Source organism: Takifugu rubripes, chromosome 22, assembly GCF_901000725.2.
Source record: "Takifugu rubripes chromosome 22, fTakRub1.2, whole genome shotgun sequence".
Lineage (NCBI taxonomy): Eukaryota > Metazoa > Chordata > Actinopteri > Tetraodontiformes > Tetraodontidae > Takifugu > Takifugu rubripes.
This window is the reverse complement of record NC_042306.1, coordinates 6,719,496-6,742,171: the sequence shown is the minus strand read 5'-3', so window position 1 is coordinate 6,742,171 and position 22,676 is coordinate 6,719,496. Positions and strand designations below refer to the sequence as shown.

At 40.5% G+C, this 22,676-nt stretch overlaps 2 protein-coding genes across 12 annotated transcripts in view; one reads left to right on the top strand and one right to left on the bottom strand.

The window, feature by feature from the left end:
* Positions 1 to 11,194, top strand: part of depdc5 (DEP domain containing 5, GATOR1 subcomplex subunit) — a 30,467-nt gene extending 19,273 nt beyond the window's left edge. For all 7 annotated transcript variants that reach the window (XM_029831212.1, XM_011616322.2, XM_029831211.1 and 4 more), the window contains 10 exons: positions 453 to 568; positions 975 to 1,055; positions 1,172 to 1,304; positions 4,534 to 4,633; positions 5,191 to 5,430; positions 6,028 to 6,197; positions 7,092 to 7,263; positions 7,343 to 7,403; positions 8,018 to 8,100; positions 8,170 to 11,194. In XM_029831212.1, the coding sequence (XP_029687072.1) occupies positions 453 to 568; positions 975 to 1,055; positions 1,172 to 1,304; positions 4,534 to 4,633; positions 5,191 to 5,430; positions 6,028 to 6,197; positions 7,092 to 7,263; positions 7,343 to 7,403; positions 8,018 to 8,100; positions 8,170 to 8,468 (1,455 nt within the window). In that variant the 3' untranslated portion in view covers positions 8,469 to 11,194. The remainder of the gene's footprint in view (positions 1 to 452; positions 569 to 974; positions 1,056 to 1,171; positions 1,305 to 4,533; positions 4,634 to 5,190; positions 5,431 to 6,027; positions 6,198 to 7,091; positions 7,264 to 7,342; positions 7,404 to 8,017; positions 8,101 to 8,169) is intronic.
* Positions 9,062 to 22,556, bottom strand: LOC101064359 (major facilitator superfamily domain-containing protein 12). Of its 5 annotated transcripts, none has more exons than XM_003975500.3 (11): positions 21,147 to 22,556; positions 20,185 to 20,304; positions 19,316 to 19,526; positions 19,076 to 19,211; positions 18,740 to 18,970; positions 18,572 to 18,664; positions 18,399 to 18,491; positions 13,953 to 14,123; positions 13,773 to 13,867; positions 11,259 to 11,389; positions 9,062 to 10,398 (listed from the first exon to the last, which is right to left on the bottom strand). In XM_003975500.3, exons 1-11 carry the CDS (start codon positions 21,292 to 21,294, stop codon positions 10,355 to 10,357), a joined length of 1,473 nt encoding a protein of 490 aa, XP_003975549.1. In that variant the 5' UTR covers positions 21,295 to 22,556; the 3' UTR covers positions 9,062 to 10,354. The 5 variants fall into 5 exon arrangements, with proteins under 5 accessions (XP_003975549.1, XP_029687079.1, XP_029687077.1 ...); XM_029831219.1 differs by having other exon boundaries at positions 19,316 to 19,407; positions 21,147 to 21,157; XM_029831217.1 differs by lacking the exon at positions 11,259 to 11,389.
* Between the last annotated feature and the right edge of the window lie 120 nt (positions 22,557 to 22,676).

Sequence of the window (22,676 nt, the reverse complement as noted above, 5' to 3'; positions counted from 1 at the left end):
TTATTCCATGAATTTATTTCCCTACACATTATAGGTAATGTGACGATTATGTGTTGCTTTTTGTCCATACTTCTGCAGTGCCACAGATCGGTTAGTTCAGGACAACAGTTTGAACTTCATAGTTACGATTTATTGGTATAATACATCTGTTTGGTATACAAGAACACAGATAAATGGATATAACTACTGTATTGAACAACCCTGTGTTTAGTATAAACTGTTATAATGTATTTTGTATTTTGGAAGATAAATACCTTATTAAAATCAATGTTTTTGGTTCAATTTGTCGAATTGTCAGGTTAAGTGTATAAACTAACCAGGGTAATGAACAAAAGTGGCCGTTGTGTATAGTAAATGAAAACCGAGTACCGAGGCTTTGACATCCAAGTAACCTTACATTTTTCGGTATTTTAAGGAAATAACAGTATAATTGCTTTCTCTGAACTCTGCAGTTGCCTGTTGAAGCCAGTGAAGCGGCGGACAGAGGACTCCAGCCAACAGTTGCACCTGGAGCAGCAGTCCAGCCTGTAGGAGAGCTTGCATCTTGTAGCAACACAGGAGACACCAGGTAACCTTTACTAGGTACTTCATGAGGTGGTAGTATGACAATATAGTTGCTGGGATAATTATTGTGCATGCACAGACAATACAAGCATGTAGTGCAATTATATAATAGTTCAGTTCATGAGTAATACAGAAATCACTATATCCAATTCCCCATAGTATTCAAAAGCTCAAATAATTTAAATATAGCTTTTGAGCAACAATGTAGCTAATAAGAATTATAGTGTTCAACTGCTAAGCAGCTCACTTTAATTTTGCCAATATATGCCACAAATGTGTGTTTTGCTGCATTAATGGAAATTTTATGACCACATTAGCATGTTAAATTTGACATTCTTATAGTATCTCATATACAGCTTCTGTCTATTATACATCATTGATCCTCAGCTGTGTTTGTTATCTTTTGACAGTGGAAATTCTGCAGTGCAGTCGCTTTCTTTGTCATCATCCCCAACACTCATGGAGATCCTGGAGGCTATAAAACATCCAATGTAATATTGGCTGTTTTCTGACTGAATTAATTAATTAACGAAAATTCGGCAGAGCACTGTGCCACCTCAAGTATTCCCTGTTTCTAATAGATTTTCCTTTCTTTATTCTTTTATAGGACAGGTGTACAACTCCTTCCAGAGCAAAGAGGCCTGCCTCTCAATTGCTTTTTTAGTGCGGAGGTGGTTCACTGGCTGATTAACAACGTGGAAGGGGTAACGACACAAGGCATAGCTGTAGATATCATGCAGGTAAGAGGTTCAAGTTGAATATTTGTATAATTTGTACAATTTGCAATTTTATTGTTAAAATCGTAGTATTCAACTTTTACCCACCAATGTGTTGGCTTCCCCTTTTTTACCAGAGTGCATGTGTGTACTCCCGTCCCATATCCACGCTCACCCTCAGAAATTTACAACAAACTGACAACAACTCCACACAATCCTTGTTAATGTTGAAGTATGTTGGGCTAGTTCCTCCAGAAGTCCACAAACATTTCCTTTGTGATCAAATCAAATCAATCTTTATTTATATAGCATCTTTTACAATCAAAATTGTTTCAAGGTGCTTTCCAGAATCCCAGGGCCTAACCCCCAACAAGCATCAGTGGCAAGGAAAAACTCCCCTTTAACAGGAAGGAACCTTGAGCAGGACCAGGCTCATGTAGGGGGACCCTCCTGCTGATGGCCGGCTGGGTAGAGAGAGAGGAGAGGGGGGAGGACAGGTAGATGATAGAATGGAGAGGAGAGGCACAGAGCACAGAAACACATACAAAAATACACCATTTATGCAAGCCGCCAGCCAAGTGGGTCAGTGGGGCCGGAGGTCATCACGCAGCTCTGAAGGCAGCGATACCTGTAAATGAATACAGAAGGGGGGGGGGGAGAAGCAGAAAAACTACACAAGAATCAGCATAACTAGTCTACTTGATGAGGAGAGGAAACGAAACGAAACGAAACGAAACGATGACCCAGTGGGGTGACAGAGGCCTGTCAGGTGATCATGTTTCTGGACCCCGGCAGCCTTGGCCTATAACAGCATAGCTAAGATGTTAACCTAACGATTAGACGTCCCCCTAAGTATGATAATTTGTCTATCTATGATAGTAACTGGAACTACAGAATTAGCAACAATAAGCTTTTTTAAAGAGGTAGATTTTAAGTCTGATCTTAAAAGTAGCGATGGAGTCAGCCTCCCGTACCTGGACAGGGAGCTGGTTCCATAGCAGGGGGGCCTGGTAGCCAAATGCTCGGCCCCCCATTCTACTCCTAGAAACTCTGGGAACCACAAGTAGACCAGCATTCTGAGAGCGGAGCGGTCTATTGGGCTGATAAGTTATCACTAGCTCCTCCAGGTAGGATGGAGCTAGGCCTCTGAGGACCTTGTAGGTCAAAAGAAGGGTTTTAAAAATTATTCTAAATTTAACGGGCAGCCAATGAAGCGACGCCATTACAGGAGTTATGTGATCTCTTTTGTCAATACCTGTTAGAACTTTGGCTGCAGCATTTTGGATCAGCTGGAGGCTTCTTAAAGAGTTGTTTGGACACCCTGATAATAAAGAATTACAATAGTCCAGCCTGGAAGTAACAAAAGCATGAATTAACTTTTCAGCATCATGCCGCGTCAGTAGTTTCCTGATCTTTGTGATGTTCCTCAGGTGAAAAAAGGCACTTCTAGAGACTAATTTAATGTGTGAGTTGAAGGAGAGATTTTGATCAAAAGTTACTCCTAGATTCCTCACAGAGAGACTAGATGTTAATGAGATACCATCTAGAGTGATCGTATGATCTAATCTATCCCTGAGACGTTCAGAACCAAACACCATGACCTCAGTTTTTCCTGGGTTAAGGAGGAGGAAATTTGACATCCAGGACTTTATGTCTTTAAGACAGGTCTGGAGCTTCACTAATTTAAGATTAAGATTAAGATTAAGATGAACTTTATTCATCCCCGTGGGGAAATTGAATTGTAATAGCATCCTATACAAAGTATAGAAACGTAATAAATAACTTCTCTGTCTCCTCTGGTTTCATGAATAAATAAAGCTGAGTGTCATTAGCATAACAATGAAAATGTATCCTATGCTGCTGTATAATGTTCCCTAAGGGAAGCATGTACAAGGTGAAGAGGATTGGTCCAAGTACAGAACCTTGAGGAACTCCATGGCTAACCCTACTATATGAGGAGGGAACACCATGGACATGAGCAAACTGGTATCTATCAGATAAATATGATCTAAACCAGTCTAGTGCTGTCCCTTTAATCCCAATCACATGTTCCAGTCTATGTAACAGGATGCTGTGATCAACTGTATCAAAAGCAGCACAGAGGTCCAGCAGAACCAGCATAGAGACCAGTCCATGAGAAGATCATTAGTAACTTTAAGAAGTGCCATTTCTGTGCTGTGATGAGCTCTAAAGCCTGACTGAAACATCTCAAACAGGCTGTTCCTCTGCAGGTGCTCCAGTAACTGAGTCACCACCACCTTCTCAAGAACTTTAAAGATAAAAGGAAGGTTGGATATTGGCCTATAATTTGCTAATACGTCAGGATCCAGTGATGGTTTTTTAAGCAACAGCTTAATCACTGCCACCTTGTAGGACCGGGGTATATAACCTGACACTAAAGAACCACGCCTCAGAAAAATATATAGGGGTGAAGGAGTTTAAGGACTCGTTGGAGAACCTGTATGTTCCCACAGTCAGCACCTCTGGTCCAGTTGTTGGGATGGCCTGGTTAGCTTTCTCTCTGATAGCTAGAACTTTATCAGTGAAGAAGCTCATGAAGTCTTCACCACTAAGGGAAGAAGGGATACGTGGACCTAAAACACTGTGACTCTTAGTTAATTTGGCTACAGTGCTGAAAAGAAACCTGGGGTTGCTCTGTGTTGGTGTTCCGGACATGTCCCACTGGGAGGCGGCCTCGTGGCCGGCCCAGGACTAGGTGGAGAGATTACATCTCTCACCTGACTTTGGAGCGGCTGGGGGTTCCCCCGGAAGAGTTGTTGGAAGTGGCCGGGGAGAGGGCTGTCTGGGCATCCCTCCTGAAGCTGCTGCCCCCGCGACCTGGATCCGTATAAGCGGCAGAAAATGAAATGAAAACAAAACAAAACGAATGCTTGTAATTATACTTCAGTAAATCTAAAAGATCAGGTAAATCAGGTAAACAGGTAAATCTAAAAGATCTTAAACCACGGCTGTATGTCCAGCTCCCCGTACAATAAAGCAAATAGCTGCAGTTATAAATTTAAAGTGTTTGCTGCATGGAGTCAGTTGAATAATGTACACAGTAAATGCACGTTGTAAATTGGTCGCGCTTCCTTCTTTTATGCATACATTGCTTTTAAATATTGATTTGTAAATCTCAAAGCATTTTGGTCTTTCACTGTGAGAGCAAAAGGTAAAAATTTGCATCATGTAGTTATTGTCTAATTTTTAGTCTTGAAACATTTTTGTAATTTCTGCCCGTCTGTTTATATAGAAAATGTTGGATGAAGGTTTGGTGGCCCATGCTTCTGGAGACATGATGCGTACCTTCATTTATGGATTCTACTGCTACAGGATTGTTGGAGAGAAGGATGGTGAGTAGATTTACCAACACAGACCATATGATAAATTTACACATTAATGGTCACTATACCTGAACACACTACACAGCAATAGTATTCAACACATTTTTCATAATTTTCTTTATTTCTTTCTAAAAGCAATTACAGTAGACTTGCATTAAATGAAAAAATCTCTATCGCTAGCTTTTTCCAAGATTACCATATCTGTTTTTACTCAGAATACCTCCAGACTAATTTCTGTAAATTGTATAAAAAAAAATTATACAGCATACAGCAAATTAAGTAAGATAACAGGAAATAAAGTTAAATAGTGAATGAAGACTTTGTATATCTGATGGATTTCTGCGTTACAAAGCTTTTCCCTGAGGACATCAAGTGAAGCATTGATGGAAAATTAAAAATAAGATTGTCAGGCTTTTATATTTTTTAATGAAATTGTGTTACACTTCAGGATTAACTTTCACGGTGTTAAAATTGCTGTGATTCCTCAAATCAAAAATATTAATTATCTCAAAAATTGTTAACATTTTTTTCTTAAATGAGTCTATATTGTTTTCTGTCCTCTGCAGGTTCAAATTCCCAGCCTCCTTCCACAACAGCAGGGGGCTGGCCTGCAGCAGCTCTGGAGGACTTTGCCCTGTTCCAGGGAAAGTGGTTTGAGGTGGCCTTTGTGGTGGAAGAGCAGCTCCATTGCGATCTCCCAGTTTTTCTCCTGCCCTGGCTCCCCAGCAGGCCGTCCTCCTATGCAAGTAGGCATAGCTCATTCAGCCGCAGTTTTGGAGGACGCAGTCAGGCCGCTGCATTGCTAGGTACAGTCTGCCTACAGCATTCTCCATCATTTATGCGTGTCATTCAGAGGTCAGCATCAGTCATTGTATGGGGTAGTACTGACACATAAAAGGTACATTAAGTTGCATTAAAGATATAATGTTTCGGTGTTCTTTGTCAGGTAAAATTCATAATTCTGCCTGCCTCATTTATCCAGGTAGGCAAAATTATTGAAAATAACTGAAAATTTCACTCACTTCAAATAAATACACTGCTCAAGAAAATAAAGGCACTTTAATCACATTTGTTAGGTTTCCATTAAAAAAATATTTTTGTAAAAAAAATTGATCAAACTGGACAATTTGTTGAGAACAATGTGGTCAGTGGAAACCTGTATAATTAGCATTTAGAAAAGGTAATCAGTAACCACAGGGTAACTAACTAACAAAGGTTAGTTCAAAGGTCTGCTAATGCATGTAAATTTGTTTATTCTAACTAATGGTTAAATAGTAGCATCAAAGCAGTCTTTCAAGCCTTTTTTGCTATGTTAAAAAACATAACATTTCTAATGGAGGCTGTGAACTTCATTTGATTGATCAGCATGTCAGTCTTCACAATAAGTTTTTCTTCTCTCACAGCTGCCACTGTTCCAGAGCAGAAAATGGTCACTCTGGATGTGGATGTGAACAATCGCAGTGACCGGATGGAGTGGTGCAGCTGTTATTACCATGGCAACTTCTTCCTCAACACTGCCTTTGAGATCAAGCTTCACTGGATGGCTGTCACTGCTGCAGTACTCTTTGAGATGGTAAAAGATCAACTGCATATGAAGTTTGTACTGTTTATTTTGACATTTTATTCCCCGACCACTTGTAATTTTGTGGCCTTGTATTTAAAAGAATTCTTGGGATAATGTTAGATCAGGATCACAAGAAGCAGTGCTGAAATTTATGCACTTGTTACCTTAAGGCTTGTTACCTTGTATTACTGTAATTTATTGTTATAAGAATGCCCCAAAAGGTGTGTTTTGTGTTCATAGTTTTCTCACTCTCTAACAGCAAGTATAGCCCCCCTGCTGTATAACCAGTTTAGGTTGTATGCCCAAGGTTTACCTTAAAGTTTTTTTGTCTGATAAAGCTTATAGTTAGTAAGATAGTGTTTTTCATCCTCCTTTTTCGCTTTTTCCATCTTGCCCGAGCTCCTCTTCTTGTCCTCCTCTGCCTGACTAGCTCCCAGCTGGGGAGAACCCTCCAGAGATGAATGTGTGGTGCTTCTGAAGGCTTTCCTTTGTTTTTAAATCGTGATTTCATTTGCTACTGTTGAAAGTGCTTCCTCACAGGACAGATTATATTTTTAACACCTAGACACAAACTTGATTGTAACTGATGTTAAAACAATTGATTAGAATTCACAAAGCTGTTATGCCATAATATTTTAATATGTTTTTTTAACACACAGGTGTAGGAATGGACTACATTTTTAGAGATCTTAGTTTGAATGTTTGAACACCACTAATTCACAACTTGTCATTTTTATTTTATTAGAGTAGCTCATCACTGCAAATTTCTAAAGAAAACAGTATTAATTTTTTCTGTGGTTTTCCTTAAAGAAAAAAGAACATTATATAGTATATACTGAGAGACTGAGAATCCATCAAAAAAAGTGGAAAAAAACAAAAGTATAAGATGGGTGTTCTTCACAGGTTCAGGGCTGGCACAGGAAAGCAGCATCATGTGGCTTCCTCTTGATCCCTGCACTGGAGTTTCCTTTTGCACTAACCTCCTCCCTGTATGGAGATCCCCTCAGAGCCCAGCACTTCATTTCTCTGAACATCCACTGCCTTCTAAAGAATGGCAGTGACAATCTGTTTGAAGGTACAGTAAATGGGTTGATTGTACTGTGGTGGGGCTGACTTGTAAAGGTGTCAAGACCAACCTGTACTTCATTTCTTAGGCTTTGAACCAGAGACCTACTGGGATAGGATGCAGTTCTTTCAGGAGGCCATACTTTACAGGTTGGTGCTGTTTACGGTAACTTGTAGCATGTTATTTTCATGAACAAATCAGTTATTAGCTAAAAGTGAAAAACGCACACTCATTTGTGTATTGCAGAATAGAATAGAACTCTTTGAGATCATTTGACTGAGGGTAAGGGTTAAACTGATGAGAGTGATGACATGCTTCCTGTAGTGTTACTCTGAAAGCCTTTACTTTGGAACAGACGAGGACTGAATGTTGGAGGGCTCTGTTGTTGAATATGACCCTGCCTGTTAAGTGCTCCTTCATTACACTGGCTCAAGGCCTGGTGCTGCAGAAGAGAACAGTGGGGATGTGGGTGCCCAAGAACTTCAATGATTCACCTACACAAATTCTCCCCTGATGAAGAAGGACATTTTATCACTATTTTATCATCAATGATGGTGTCATTTGGGAATGTGTGCAGTTGCCTATGTAGAGCATCGAGGAGGGGGTTTAGCTTACAATCCAAACACTGAGGAGAGCCTCTTTATCTGTCTGTCTGCTTGCCTGTCTAATAATCTTTTTGAAAAGTAAAGTATCATAATTCTGTACCTTAACCAAAACTGTTTCTGTTGAAACATGAATTAATGATGTAAATGTCTCTTCTTAGGTTTGGATTTGTGCATGACAAATTTTCAGTTTCAACCTTTAGTTTCCCTTCGGAGAATAAGCCCCAGTACATCCACATAACAGGTTTGTCATAATGTAAAAATATATATTATAGAAATATATAAAGCAACAAACTTTTGCCTCTTTTGTCAGGTACCGTCTTCTTGCAGCTGCCATACTTCAAGAGGAAGCATTCAAGTGGGCAGCAACGTCGACGCCGGAACTCTACCACTTCGAACAACCAGGGGCTGTTTGGTGGGGAGGAGTGTGTTGGCTACTATTGGGCCTACAACACTATGCTGACCAAGTCCTGGAGGGCAGGCGTGCTTGGGGATGAGAAGCTCGCCGACCGCCTCCTCAGAGACTTCAGCGACTTCTGTGCCAACAAAGACAACAGACTGTTAAACTTCTGGGACAGCTGTCAGGAGAAAATGAACACCAGCACTCCCTGATGTCAACAAATGCTGGTCAAGCCCCATTATGTCTTTGCATGTTTACAACATATAATAAATAGTGGGACATAATTTGCATCATTAAATAGCTTAAGAGTCAAAACTCTGCTCCACTGGTGTATTCTGTACACTTACGCTTAATAATTGAGTACTCTATTTATATATGCAGCATTGACTAAAATAATGTGTGAAGTTAATGTGTTGTTGAGGCAGTGGTAGCTCAGTCTGTAGGGGACTGGACTGAGAAGCAGAATGCTTCTGGTTCAAGCTCCAGTTGCTGGGAAAGTGTGCTGGTAGCAGAAGAGGTACAAGGAGACTGAGAGCACTGCTGAGACACTAATGAGCAAGGTACCAAATTCCTAAATGCCCAGACTGCAATGAGCTGTCCTGTCCACTCATCCAGAGATGTACATTGCCCTCGCCTGCATGCAATGGGTGTAGGCTCCAGCACCCTCACTGCTCCAACACAAGGGAAATGCAGTCAAGAAAAGGAAGAATGCGTTGGTTACCATATAAATGTAGTCACTGTTTATTTCAAAAAGGTTAAATTTTTTCAATTGTAATTAATGTACACATTAAAGGGAGATGGTTCATAACTCGTTTAATATAACATAACATCTTAACTTCAATGACCTGTTTTCTGTCATCTAAATGGAGCAAACTGCCCTCTGGGCAAATCCATTGGTTTGAAAATCTATTTTATACCGTGGTCAGGAGCCATTATCCTCAGATTTGATCTGAACCCCTCTGAAAGAGGAGCGCAGTGTTTTCAACAGCTCCACTGGACTCCTGTGTGCCACTGATAGACTGTCAATGCCATTTTCTCCCTGTACTGCTTTTTTTTTCCTTCCCCATTTCCCAGAGTTGATGACTGTCAGAATCCTGCTCCTCCGACATCCTCTTCTCCTGCCATTTAACCCATTTTGTGGTCTGTGGTTACACATAGCTAGTTTGCACTCATTGCTGATTGGTTTTCAGGACGACTTAAGCGGCCTTTCATTTTTTTTGTCTCTAGCACTCCCCTGGCCTGCAACAGTTGTAGGTCATATTTACTACAACTTAGCATGAGTGTGTGGCCAACAAAAGTATAATTGTTTTTTTTCCCATCATTAACAATTCATACAAGTGATATCAAACTTAGGAATTAGGAATTAGGCTTCCACCTTTCATTATTATTCCATGTCCCCAGAGCTAGATTCTGCAGCTGATGATCAGACTAGTGCAGCTTTGGCCCCTCTCATGGATGTGCAGGTGAATTGAAATTAAATGAATCATTTTTTTAAGGTTGAAGAATTTAAATTAAATTAACTGAAAGCACAAAATATAAAAAATCCAAAGATCTAATTTTTAAGATTTTAATTTGGTTCCCATAAAAAAAGCTGTTCTGATAACATGATTCTGTTATTGACATTCATTTGACATTCCAGTTTAATTACCAGACAGCTTAAAGACCTTTAATCCAAATGCAACTCCTATAATTTCTCAACTGAACTCATTCGGTCAGTGAATAAACAATCAGCTGTGTCAAATATTGCCTCCCATATGGAAATATGGATATTCTGACCAATAACTGAATAATGCTGCTTGTTTTTGACCAATATCATCTTGGCCTATTCTGTAGTTGGAAATGAATTCCTTGGTGTTCAAAATTAGCACAACTATTCCGTCATCAAGCCGAGGGGACATTGTATGAATTATATTCTCTGCCTCCACTTTATTATTTGAAAAGATGTGATGAAGCTGGGAAGTACTCATGTACAGCTTCAACAAAACTTGATCCAAACTGGGCTTTGTTAAAAACAAAAGTGCTTTTTCAGTTCCCGTCTTGTATATGGTAAAGTGTAAACTTTGGAAAAACCTGAGGGTCTGTTTATGTGACAGGTGTTTTAATTGGCACCTTCTTCATTGTTGCAGTTGACTGGAATTCCACCTGGAAATATTGGAGAAAAAACAACAGAATCAGAACAACACCAGTAGAAAATTACTGGTGCTAGAACCTTTTTTTGACAGTATCACCTTTTCAGCACATTCACACAGTGAGAAATAAGAATTATTGCATTTATAGGACCTCAGTCATCTAAACACTTGTGTCCTCCACTGCTCCAAATGAAGATACAACCATTGTGAATGTATGAGGGGGTTCCTGAGTTCTCAGAATATGCTCCTTTGTGGAAATGGACATGGCATTTGCTGCTGTGATATCACCCTAAACCTGGTCACCTGGGTGAGTAGGTGTGATGTGGGTCTGATAGTACATCCATGGCTAAAAATTACCCAAACAAAAATAATTTTGTTGGGCTTCCTCGATGACTGATTTCTGCTAACTACTAAATACTGAACAGAAGAAAGAAGAAACCAAAGTATTTCTATATGCACCAAATAGTGATGTGATTAACCTCTGTATTTAACAAATAATTTACACATTCTAAACACACAAGCCCAGCAGCAGTGGCAGCACTTTACTGCAGCCTGAGGATTGGATGCTTTTTTTCAGCAGCACCCCAGCCCAGGACCCGTTCTGGCATTTGAAGCCTCCAGTTACGAGACCTATTAGTTTCCTGTGAGCCATGTGCTGCCCTACCCTAGTTTATAAACTGTATTTACATTTTTCTGTACATTTGCAAATGTTGCTGTTTTTATGGATGTTTTCTGCAAATATTGTTGTCCTGTGTGTTTAGTTAAGAGAGTGATATCAGGCTTCAGTCAAATAAAGCCAATAAATCCAATTCTGATTCCCAACTTCTTTTCTTTGGTGTGAATGTGCCTATTAACTGTATGTGAATGCCTCACGTGATCTTATCCTTATTGGCCAGATTAGGATCGAGCAGAGGACAAACGTTGCTATGATTCCCACACCTCCTGTCACAATGACCATGATGTAATGATAGAACCAGACACAAGCTGGACAGCATACTGAAGTCCTGAGGAAGACAAAACAGTTGTCAGCACATTACAATAGCACCCTATAACCTCTAACATTCCAAATAAAAGCCATTATGGCATGACATAACATTAGTTTGCTTTTTCAAGGGTATTGTTAACTAGGTGCCTGTTTAATCATTTCACATACTGCTTGGAGTGACATAAATTAGAGGGGGAAGAAAAAAGTTTGTATAAGATACATGCAAAGTGTGCACAGCTGGATTTCATTATTTTTTAGTTCAGGTTTATAGGATAGAAATGTTGACATCATTTTACAATCACGTGAGGTCTGTTCTTTTCTTACTTACTGAGAAGCAGTTAAAGGTTTGAAGTTAACGGTTGACTGGAAGTTGCTTGACAGGAAGTGATATGCTCATATTTAAAGTCTAAAGGGAGTCAGTATCAGCACAAATGAGCAACTCAAAATCTATCAGACAGAAAGCAAAACATTTTAGGAGGGGGTCAAATGACCCATTTGTTCTGGCTGCGGGCTACACAGAAGCTTGGAAGAAAAATATCCAAATTTGCAACATCATATTTGCAGTCTCCCACAAACATGAGTGAAAATGTTTTATGGTCTGATGAAACTGAGGTTTGATGTTTTTGGCCATCATTCCAAAAACCTGTTTTGCACAAAAACCATACTGTACATCAGCCGATGAAAGACTATCTTCATGGAACAACTTTTGCTTTTGTTCTGCTGGAACCAGAACCTTAGTTGTGCTGCTTTTGATAAAGTTGATCATAGCATACTGTTCAAGAGTGGACCATGTAATTGGAATTAGAAGGACATCACTAGACTGTTATAGATCATATTTATGGGGGACATGGATTGAGTGAACAACGTAGTGCACTCAATTTAAAGTTAGTATTCGGACAATGGTCTCATTTACGGCGCACATAAAGTGACGTCATTGTGTCGCATAATAATTATGAACCGGTCGCCGGGAAAAGTGGCCAGGTCCATTTAATTATTTTAACCCATCAGAAATACATTCAGCGGTCATTTTATGAAAATGCAATATTTTACCCTATAATTAACTTTATATAATAAAATGAAATATTAATGTCAATAATAATACAATAATAATTACTTATTACCTAAAATAATTAGTGTCCCCTGACATTTTCAAGCCAAGACGTGATGGCACATTCTCAAGTCATATTCCGCTGGAGTGAAAACATTTAATAAAGCAATTTTTCCATCAAAAAATGGATCCAGAGCTACTTTTCATCTTTGTAAATATTCTTTTACTGAGATTCTGTTGCCTGGTAAGGAACAGACGATTCTGAAGAACAATTTTAAGTGAGGGGCAGGGGGATCAGTAAAGATTGATTGATTTTTTATTTTTTTTTTACACATTTATGTTGTAATATTTTAAGATGATCATATTGGACCCCTACTGAAAAAAATTCTTATTTCCAAAAATTTCATATATCAAACCGCACAGTAGAAATTACGTTAAAAAATGTATCCCATCAGCCTTTACGGTATACTGTAATGGCTGATGGGATACATTTTCCGAGTTAGGGTGCTCGCTTGTACACTACTTTTCGCAGTGCATTGTAGGATACACTGAGTGCACTACATAGGGTACAGCGATGCTCACTAACAATTCGGACACTATTTCAAAATGGCGTCCACACTATTGAGTGCACTATGTAGGGTATAGGGGTTGGTTTCGGAAACAGCCAATCAGTATAACTTTGTATATGCCTCAAGTGGAACCGTTATTCTGCAGCATGGGATCCATTTTCACTGTTGTGATGCTCAACTATATTTATCCATGAAACCAAAGGAAACAGAGTAGCTAGTAAAAGTCCAGGCTTGTCCTAAGGACATAAAGTTTTATCCAAAAGTTTCTTTCTTAAATTGGCCAAAATCAAGGTCATTGTGTGTGGTTCTAAACTTCTCAGTAATAGATTAGATGACATTATTATGCTAGATATCTCTTTAGCTTCCAATCTCTCCATGAGGAATCTCACGGAGAGATTAAATCAAATCAAATCAGCTTATCTTTATTTACATAGCATGTGTTACAATCAAAAGTGTCTCTAAGCCTTCACAGCATCCCAGGGTCTGACCCTCAACACGCAATAGTGGCAAGGAAAAACTCCCCTTTAACAGGAAGAAACCTTGAGCAGGACCAGGCTCATATGGGAGGACACTCCTTTACAAATCAGGCCTGGGCTGTGGAACCAGCTCCCAGTCCAGTTACGGACAGGAAAAAAAAAAAATGATTGCAGTCATCGCAGTTAATTCAATCTTAGCCCGAGCTCAGTGTAAAGAGACATGATCTGACATCAGATAAAAAATACGATATTCTATGAGTTGAAAGTGGCCTTGTGTGTGTGTATGCGTGTGTATGTGTGTGTACTGACCGGCAGGGGTGCAGGGCCTGAATCATCATCACAGCCACTCCGTTACTCAGTTTGTCAGCAAAGCTCATGGACCCATACACAAATGCTCCACTTTGCTGCAGAGCCACAGATGATGTATGATAAATCTTTTTCTCTCTCACTTGCAACATTTACCCGCACGCTCGTATTCTCCTTCCTTACCGTCTGATCTGCAATGAGCTCGGCAGTCATGGCAAGTGATATGACGAGGATGGTGGCTGAACCTGCTCCCAGCAGCACAGCAGCACCATATACCCTCTCCCCCATTTGTTCATCCAACAGTACCCACCCGGAGAAAGTCATGACCAACAGCAGGCCCAGAGCGTAGGTGAACTGCAACAATCAGAGCAAAGATATTTTCGTCTACTGCATTTTCATTTTTGGTTAATATCTTCACTTTCACTAATTCAACAGTGTTTCGAAAGGAATGAGGAGGAAGGAAGAACTTTATTGCCAAGTACGTTTTTACACATACAAGGAATTTGACTTGGTGTTTGTTGCGTGCAGTGCAGACAAAATACCAATAATACAGTAAAATAAGAATAAAGATAAGGAAATATAAAAATAAGCATATTTACAATACAATAAGCATATTTAAAATCCAGTATATGGAAGTGAAAAGTGTCTTGTGCAGGGTGATGGTAGTGCAGTGGAGGAGAATGCATGGTGCTGCTATATTGCAGCGGCCCTATAGAGTCTCTTACTCGGGGAGGTGGCAGGGGCAATGTCTGTGGGGGTCCTGGGCCTGGTTGAGGAGGCCTGTAGCGGTGGGAAAGAAGTTGTTTCGGTGGCGAGAAGTTTTGGTCTTGATGGACTTCAGTCTTCTGCCAGATGGGAGTGGCTCAAAAAATTTAAATCCAGGGTGGGAGGGGTCAGCCCCAATCCTGCCTGCATGACTCAGGGTCCTGGTGTGTACAGGTCCTGAAGAGGGGGCAGGTAGCATCCAATCACCCTCTCTGCAGATCGGCTGACACGTTGCAGTCTGCCTTTGTCCTTGGCAGTGGCTGCATCATACCAGATGGTGATGAGGAGGTGAGGATGGACTCAATGATGGCGGTGTAGAAGTGCATCATCATTGTCCTTGGTAGGTTGAATTTCTTCAGCTGCCGCAAGAAGTAGATCCTCTGTTGAGCTCTTTTGATAAAGGAGCTGATGTTCAGTTCCCACTTAAGGTCCCAGGAGATGAGGGTGCCCGGGAAGCGGTAGGACTCTGCAGTGTTGACTGGGGAGTCAAGTAGGATGGCTGTAAGTGAGGCTGAGTTCTGCCTAAAGTCCACTACCACCTCCACTGTGTTATCTGCATTGAGCAGCAGATTGTTTTCTGTGCACCAGTTCGCCAGGTTATCAATCTCCAGCCTGTAAGCAGACTCATCCCCTCTGGAGATGAGCCCAATGAGGGTGGTGTCGTCCGCAAACTTCAGGAGCTTGACAGACTGGTGAATGGAAGTACAGCTGTTTATATACAGGGAGAAGAGCAGAGGGGAGAGAACACAGCCTTGCGGGGAACCAGTGTTGATGATCAGAGAGTCCGAGGTGTGCTTCCCCAGCCTCACATGTTGCCTCATGTCAGACAGGAAGTCTATGATCCACCTGCAGATGGAGTCTGGTACGCTCAGCCGGGAGAGCTTAACTTCAGTGAGGTGTTGAAGATGTCAGTGAACACTGGAGACCGCTGATCTGCACAGTGCTTCAGGGTGGATGGAGAGACGGAGTCTGGCCCAGCTGCTTTGCGGAGATTCTGCTTGCAGAGGAGCCTGTTGACCTGCCTTTCTGAAACAGACAGTGTGGTCCGCCGGGTAGGTGAGGGGGGCAGGAAGGAATCTCTCATGTAGCAAGTCCTAAAGAGGCCCGAGCCCCTGTTGGGGGAGGAGGAGGAGGATGTGGTGGGCTGGGGTTGGTGAATGGTGTCACAGGGGATGGTGTCAGAACTGTCCCTTTGTCTTTCAAAGCAGCCATAAAACTCATCCAGGTCTCTGGCCCTGCGTGCATTGTTGATGGAGTAGGGGGCTTTGGGCCTGCAGTTGGTCACCTGTCTGAGCCCCTTCCAGACAGATGTAGAGTCGTTGGGTGAGAACTGGTGTTGGAGCTTCTGTTTAACTTCTCTCACCTCCCTGCTAAACCGGTACTTTGTGTCTTTAAACATGTCTTTGTCCCCACTCCTATACGCTTCCTCCTCCAGCCTGAGCCCTCTGAGTTTAGCTGTTAACCAGGGTTTGTCATTGTTGTAACTCAACCCAGTGCGTGTTGGTACTCAGCTATCCTCACAGAAGCTGATGTACGATGTTACAGCATCAGTGTACTCATCCAGACAGTTTGTTCCAGTTCTGAAAACATTCCAGTCCTTACAGTCCAGACACGCCTGCAGAACCTCAACAGCTTCACTGGACCACATGTTTGTTGTACTCATAACAGGTTTACAGAGTTTCAGTTTCTGCCTGTATGTGGGAAGCAGATGGACCATCACATGGTCAGACCGTTCCAGTGCAGCGCGGTAAGCGTTGCTTACTGTGATGTAACAGTGATCCAGAGTGTTCTCCTCTCTGGTTGGGTATTTAATAAATTGTCTGTATTTTGGGAGTCTGTGTGTGAGGTTACCTTTGTTAAAGTAGCCCAAGACAATAACTAAGGCATCCGAATTAGCTCGCTCCAAGCACTGTATTTGGTCCGCGAGCCTGCTCTGCGCCTCCTGCATGTTGGCCTGCGGTGCCACGTCTCCGTGAAGCACATAACAGAAAGATCGCTGTTCTTCCCCAACCATAGCTGAAGTTCGTCCAGTTTGTTGCACAGAGAACGCATGTTGGAGAGAAATATTCCCGGCAGTGGCGTACGATGTTCGCGCTGTCAGAGGCGCACAAGTGTGCCCGCGCATTTCCCTCTCCTGCATCGTCTCCGGCATGCAGAGTGGGCAAAGGTGAGAGCACCTTTGACAAAAATGTCCATTAAAAACCTCTGTGGAGGCTATGAAATCCGGGAAAAGATCTGTGGGAGTTATGGTCCTAATGTTCATGAGCTCATCTCTTGTGAAAACGCTCATGCTGCCGTTGCAGAACACATTATTTACACAAAAACAGTAAAAACAATGTGCAACAAAACACCGATGCAGAACATCCATGGCACCACATTGGAGTGCACCCCATATTGGAGCGTGATCAGCAACAGTGCAAAAATAACTTTTCTCTGGTACCAAATCCTTGCATCCGACATCATATTTTTTTATTTAAACAGTTAATTGTTTTAGCTTAATTGCTACAGTATAACCATGCTGCTATATGAAGCAGAACTGTGCCATTGAGGGTTGAACAATTTGACTAAGAAGTACAAATTTTGACCAAAATTCTGCAGTAACCTCATGACAAAATCTGTCAGATTTACTACTTATTTAATCATATATTACATATTATAGATGTGGTATTGTCACAGCCCTTAAATGCATGTATGCTTGTTTTTTAGGGGCACATATAGTGACAGTTTGGGGACATTAGGCAGAATTTTCCTGAAAGCGTGTGGGCATGGTGATATTTTGGAATTTTTCTCAGCTACTTTCTCCTTAAATACCTCTGTATTCATTACAATCAATTAAGAATGCACAGTGACTACATAATCCAGACGTATTGTTTTTCTTCAACAATCTGTTGAACTGCAGATAAAAGAAATGTAAAAAAAAAAGTTCAGTGAAGTAAAATTGTAATAGAGATTCAAAGTTAAATTTTCACATTAAATGAATCCTCTTTTGACCCTGTTTAATCAGTCCTGCACACTGTGGGGTATAAACAATACTGACTTTGGTTTTTGGTTTTCAGTTCAAATTAATTAATTTTAACTTTTAACAGCTTCCTGATCAGACCTGCCCATCATTCAGGAGGAGTTATAGCTCACTTTATCTTGCAGAACTGCTTTAGTTCTGTCATAGTCTTTGGATGTGGTGTGTTTGGCGTGCAAGTTGTTCTATAGCATCTCTTTAGGGTCGAGCTCTGCACTGTAACAGATTTTGTTTTTATGACGCCATTCTGTTCTGGACTTTGTTATGTTGCAAAACTTCAACAGCATTTCTGCTGATGTACAGACATTCTGCAATTATCCTGAAGCGGTTTTGATACCCTTGTAAATTCATCATCCCTTTAACGAGTGCAGGCTGGCCAGGCCCTGATGCAGCAAAACAGGCCCAAATAAAGTTTACTCCGCCATACTTTATGGTTAGGATGATGTTTTCATGATATGCAGTTGTCCGTTTAGTTTGGATGTAGTGCTGCATGTGCTTTCCAGATAGTCCAGTCTTAGTTTCATTAGTCTACATTTTGCCTCTACTGCTGTAGACTCATGAATGCAGATGCTAGCCAGCTAAAATGACACCTTCAAATCTTTGGCTCTGACTCTTAATTGTTTCTGTACCCCATTCTTGAGTCTTGTATTTGTTTTGGGGGTCATGTTGTCAGCAGGCACACTTATTGATGAAGCGGCCACAGTGTAGTTAAGTATATTTTTAGTAAGTACTATAATATTTTAGGTTCTGTATGATTTTCATGAAATTAAATTCACTTACAGGGTTAATAATCAGATAAATACCTCAAAAAGCAAGTAGAAAATGTTTTTGAGACAGTTTGTACTTACACATTTTCCAATCAGTCTACTGACAGGCTTCATGATAAAGGAGCAGAGGAAGCCACTCAGATACATGACTAATGGGATAGTGGCAATAAACTTCTGTTGGAGCAAAAAGAAGGAGCCAAATGAAGAGATGCTGACCAATGTGATATGACAGGTGAAACTGAAGGTAGTGTTACCTTGTGAAGTCCCAGAGTGTTGATGAGGTACATGGACATGTATGTCTGGGACAGGTTGACAATTAACCTGGTGGTCATGTAGAGTAAGGCCACCTGCAGCCGGGCCACAGTTGACCAGGTAAGACCACAACACCTTTTAGAATTGAATGTAGCTCTTTCCCTTCTTACCTGGTAGAAAGAAGGCTGTCGCAGCCAACACTTCCACTGCAACAGCAAAAGCAGTGTCCGGGATTTAGGGAGCAGGGGCCGACTTGCACTCTGCTCCTCATCCTCCTCCTGCTGCTTCTCCTCCTCTTCCCTCTTGTGCCTCACTTCTTTTGTTTGTCTGCTTTCTGCAGTACCCACGTGGAAGAAGACGGAAAAGACAGCACCAACCCCCAATACAATCAGTGCTAGGTTCTATGGTAAAACACACATGTGCTGGGTTTAACACGGGGTTTATATAGAAGATTAAGACAGAGACAGCACACATGCACAACAGCACTAACATTCTCATCATGTTACCTTGAAGACAGGAGCATCAGCAGGCCCAAGTGCATCATCACTGAGATTATCATTGCCATTCACTCCAGTCAATAGGTGGAATAACAGGTATGCCACTGCATACACTGTGATGTTAGCTATCACTGTAAATGCATACCTGCCCATGTGTACACACATCCACAAAAATGGTTATCTATTTGCTCATTTACATTTAATTATGTTGTCAGTTATGCCAGTTTATGCGTCAAGAGGATGACTCACCTGTATGCAGTGAGCTCAACTCTGGCATGCTCACAAGTCACAAGCTCTGGAATTAAGGCCAGGTGGGAAATTTGGATGGCAGCCCAACCAAACTGGAAGATGATGATGAATGGAATGAAGTAAGTAACGCTGGCCCACTGAGGGGTGATGGAGCTGCAGCCCACACACTCATTAAAAATAAAATTGAAGGAAAGCAGTACACTCAGCGTGCCTGAAAAATGCGTGCACACACACACACGCGCACACACACACACACACACACACACACACACACACACACAGGTTGTAGGAAGTGCCAATTCTCTTTTCTGTTTATAGCCAGTAAAAACATTGATTAATTAGTATTCCTTTAACCTCTGTTTATTCCCAATACTCAATACAGTTTTCACAGAATAAATAATTATAACAACTTACATTATCTAACAACTGCAAAAATATAGAATATATGATTGTTACATTCTGATCTACTATTCAACTTTCTGTAATTTTTTCATTATTGTCGATCAAATGTGGAGTTAGAGAGTAACCAAATCTTTGATCTCATCAAGCAATGAACTCCAAGTTGTGTCATTCCCTTTCTTCTAGATATTTGCTGAATCCCCAGAAATGTCATTTTGCTCTGAATACTGTCTTTTTAAAACACACACACACACACACACTTAGTGGTGAGTTTGGGCTCATAGTCCAAACAATTTCAAATAAAAAGATCAGCCTTTATGAAAGCATCAGCTGATGAACAGTGGTCAGCTGAGTAACAGTATTCTGTGCAGTAGCTTAAAGCCTCTCTTAACATGATTACATAAAAAGATCTGGACTGATGGCATTCAAATCAGAGTACCGGTAATGAATTCAGAGTTTGTGTGACTTACCAACCAAGTGCCATGTTTTGCGTTTCCCATAATTGCCACAGCCAGCAGTTCGGTCAGATTCATAGCCAATGAGAGGGGTGCAAAGAGCATCAGCCACCTGTCCAACCAGTAGCAGCACACCTAAACCATAATGGATGTTTTAGACTCAGGGGTGCTGCGTTAAACCAACATCACACACACTTTGAGGGCTTCACTATTTAAAATTGAGGAAATGCTGAATGACAGCTGCATATCATGTTGTATTCTGTGATGTAGCACATTGTGTAGAATTAAATAAACACACCGTACATTTAACAAGATTACAGATTATAATAATATTTAGATTGTTCTAGTAATTGAATAATTGATCTTTATAATTTAATAGGGAATCTATTGTACGACTCAAAATATAATGGAAGAATGTTAAGACTTAATTGTTATCAATAAATTATATACTAGTAAATTTTTCACATGATGTAATTATTATTTGTGGTCATAAATAAGAATTTTGTAATAAATGACTGTATTAAAATATGTAGAAATGCACCAAATTCCCTATCATGTGTAAATTTAACAAAGATCCAATGGCATTTAATTTATTTGTATTATTTGTACTGTTTGACATTAAAATAAAATATGTATAAATATTAAAATATTTATGAAATATAAAAAGTGTAGATGAAGAAAATGGTCAGACATTTTTAAAAACTTTCTTAGATGATTAGAAAATGTATGACCTATGATTAGACTTTATTTTCTGGTAAAACGCAGACAAAATAGGACAATATTATTGTTGATATTACAATGCTTAACTTAAAAACTTTGGAAATGATCCTAGTAGGTAAGTTACGCAAATATCGTGACCGACATTAACTACATTTAATATTATGCAATTCAATTGTTTAAATCTCTACTTTGATTGTAAACACTAAACACCGAAACCTAACCACAACCAAGAAGGACATACTTAGAGACAGACACACCTGCATTAGCGTTCTGGAGACCCAGCACCGAGTGGTAGAACACAAGGAGGTATGTGAACCACATAGACGCGCACAAGTCGTTGAAAAAATGACCCACTGCATAACTGAGCCGTCGGAAGACGGGCAGAGATCTCTGAACGTCCGACATCCTTTTCGTCTTCCACTCTCAAAAAGCCGTACCGTGTTTGGAGAGCTACATTGATAGGTGAACATTAGCTTTGTTGACTGTTTCCTCCTCAAAATGTGCACTTCCCCTTAGGAGATCATGCGTGTCTGCTTCGTGTCTTTTATGTCATCTTTACTCTCTCAATCACCTGACTGTGACAATGAGTCAACTCGAGGCGGAAACGAGGAAGCTCGCTGACGTTTCTCGCAAGCCTGGGACAGAACAACAAAGTTGTTTCTCACACTCCCGTCGAGATACATTTACATACATTTTTTGAATAATCTTCCTAAACCTGCGTAAAACTTTTTCTTTTTCTTGCGTTTCACTGGAACGTCTTATCAATGATGAAATTCAGTCCGATGCCTCAACTCGATGGTTACGATAACATCTGGCCTGAATATGTAAACAAATGCGTTGCGTCACTTCCTTAGGTGCATACCAATATGAAGCGTATCCTTCTCCAGTACAGATTAGTTCCGGCTTTAATAATACTAAGCTTCTGGCTATACAACTACGTTTGCGCCCTCACATATTACACACACACACCCATGGTGTGTGCATGGTTTAATTATGGGAAACAGCCTTTATTTTGTTGTATTAAATAAACCCACCATTACTGACTGCTCTTTTCCATGTCTTATGACAGCTTTACATGTGCTGCATCAGAGATAATTGAGCATTTTTAATATAATTTCTATTACACAGCACAATCAAAGTTTTCAGACCCTCTTAATTTTTACAGTTGTGCCCCTATGCTAAATTAAAAGGTGGCGACGGTGGTGTCAGGTTTATGCCAATGCAATAAATACAATTTTCAGTAAACTTCATCTGGAAAATAAATCCTGTTTTCACTTACTTTGTTGAGTATATATTGAGAGAACACTCACATTAACAAAACAAAGCATAGGGTGGAGATGAAACAAAATGTCATAAAGGTGAAAATGTCTGACAACTCTGGGTATGCTGAATCAGAACTTTAAAAATGCCAGATGGTGCACAGCCATCTCAAACACCAGCATGTCTCCTGAAAGACTGAAGGGGGGGGGGGGGGGGGGGGGGGGGGGGGGGGGGGGTGAGAATTACCACGTTCTTTCATTCATCAGCAGGTTTGTCTCATCAATAAAAATCACTACCTTTTCATCGGAATTATTCGCACTGTTTAAAAGTTACCTTCATTGGTATTTCTGGTGTAGAAAACACCTCTAATGACATAATGCCCTCATCAGTCTTGTCAAGTGTATATGAATTTTTATGTTTGGTGTTTTTAATTGTGGCACCTGTATTTCAATACAGAATATGAAGAGATTCTTAAAAATATTCTTAAATCCAAGTTTTAAATTACATGAACACACTCAAACTATGAA

Coding starts and splice junctions, on each gene's coding strand:
- LOC101064359 (XM_003975500.3), bottom strand. CDS start 21,294: ATGTCGGACGTTCAGAGATCTCTGCCCGTCTTCCGACGGCTCAGTTAT. Junction 18,492..18,571: donor ACACTCTGGGACTTCACAAG/GTAACACTACCT, acceptor TTGCTCCAACAG/AAGTTTATTGCCACTATCCC. Junction 14,124..18,398: donor GTAGACTGATTGGAAAATGT/GTAAGTACAAAC, acceptor TGATTGTTGCAG/TTCACCTACGCTCTGGGCCT.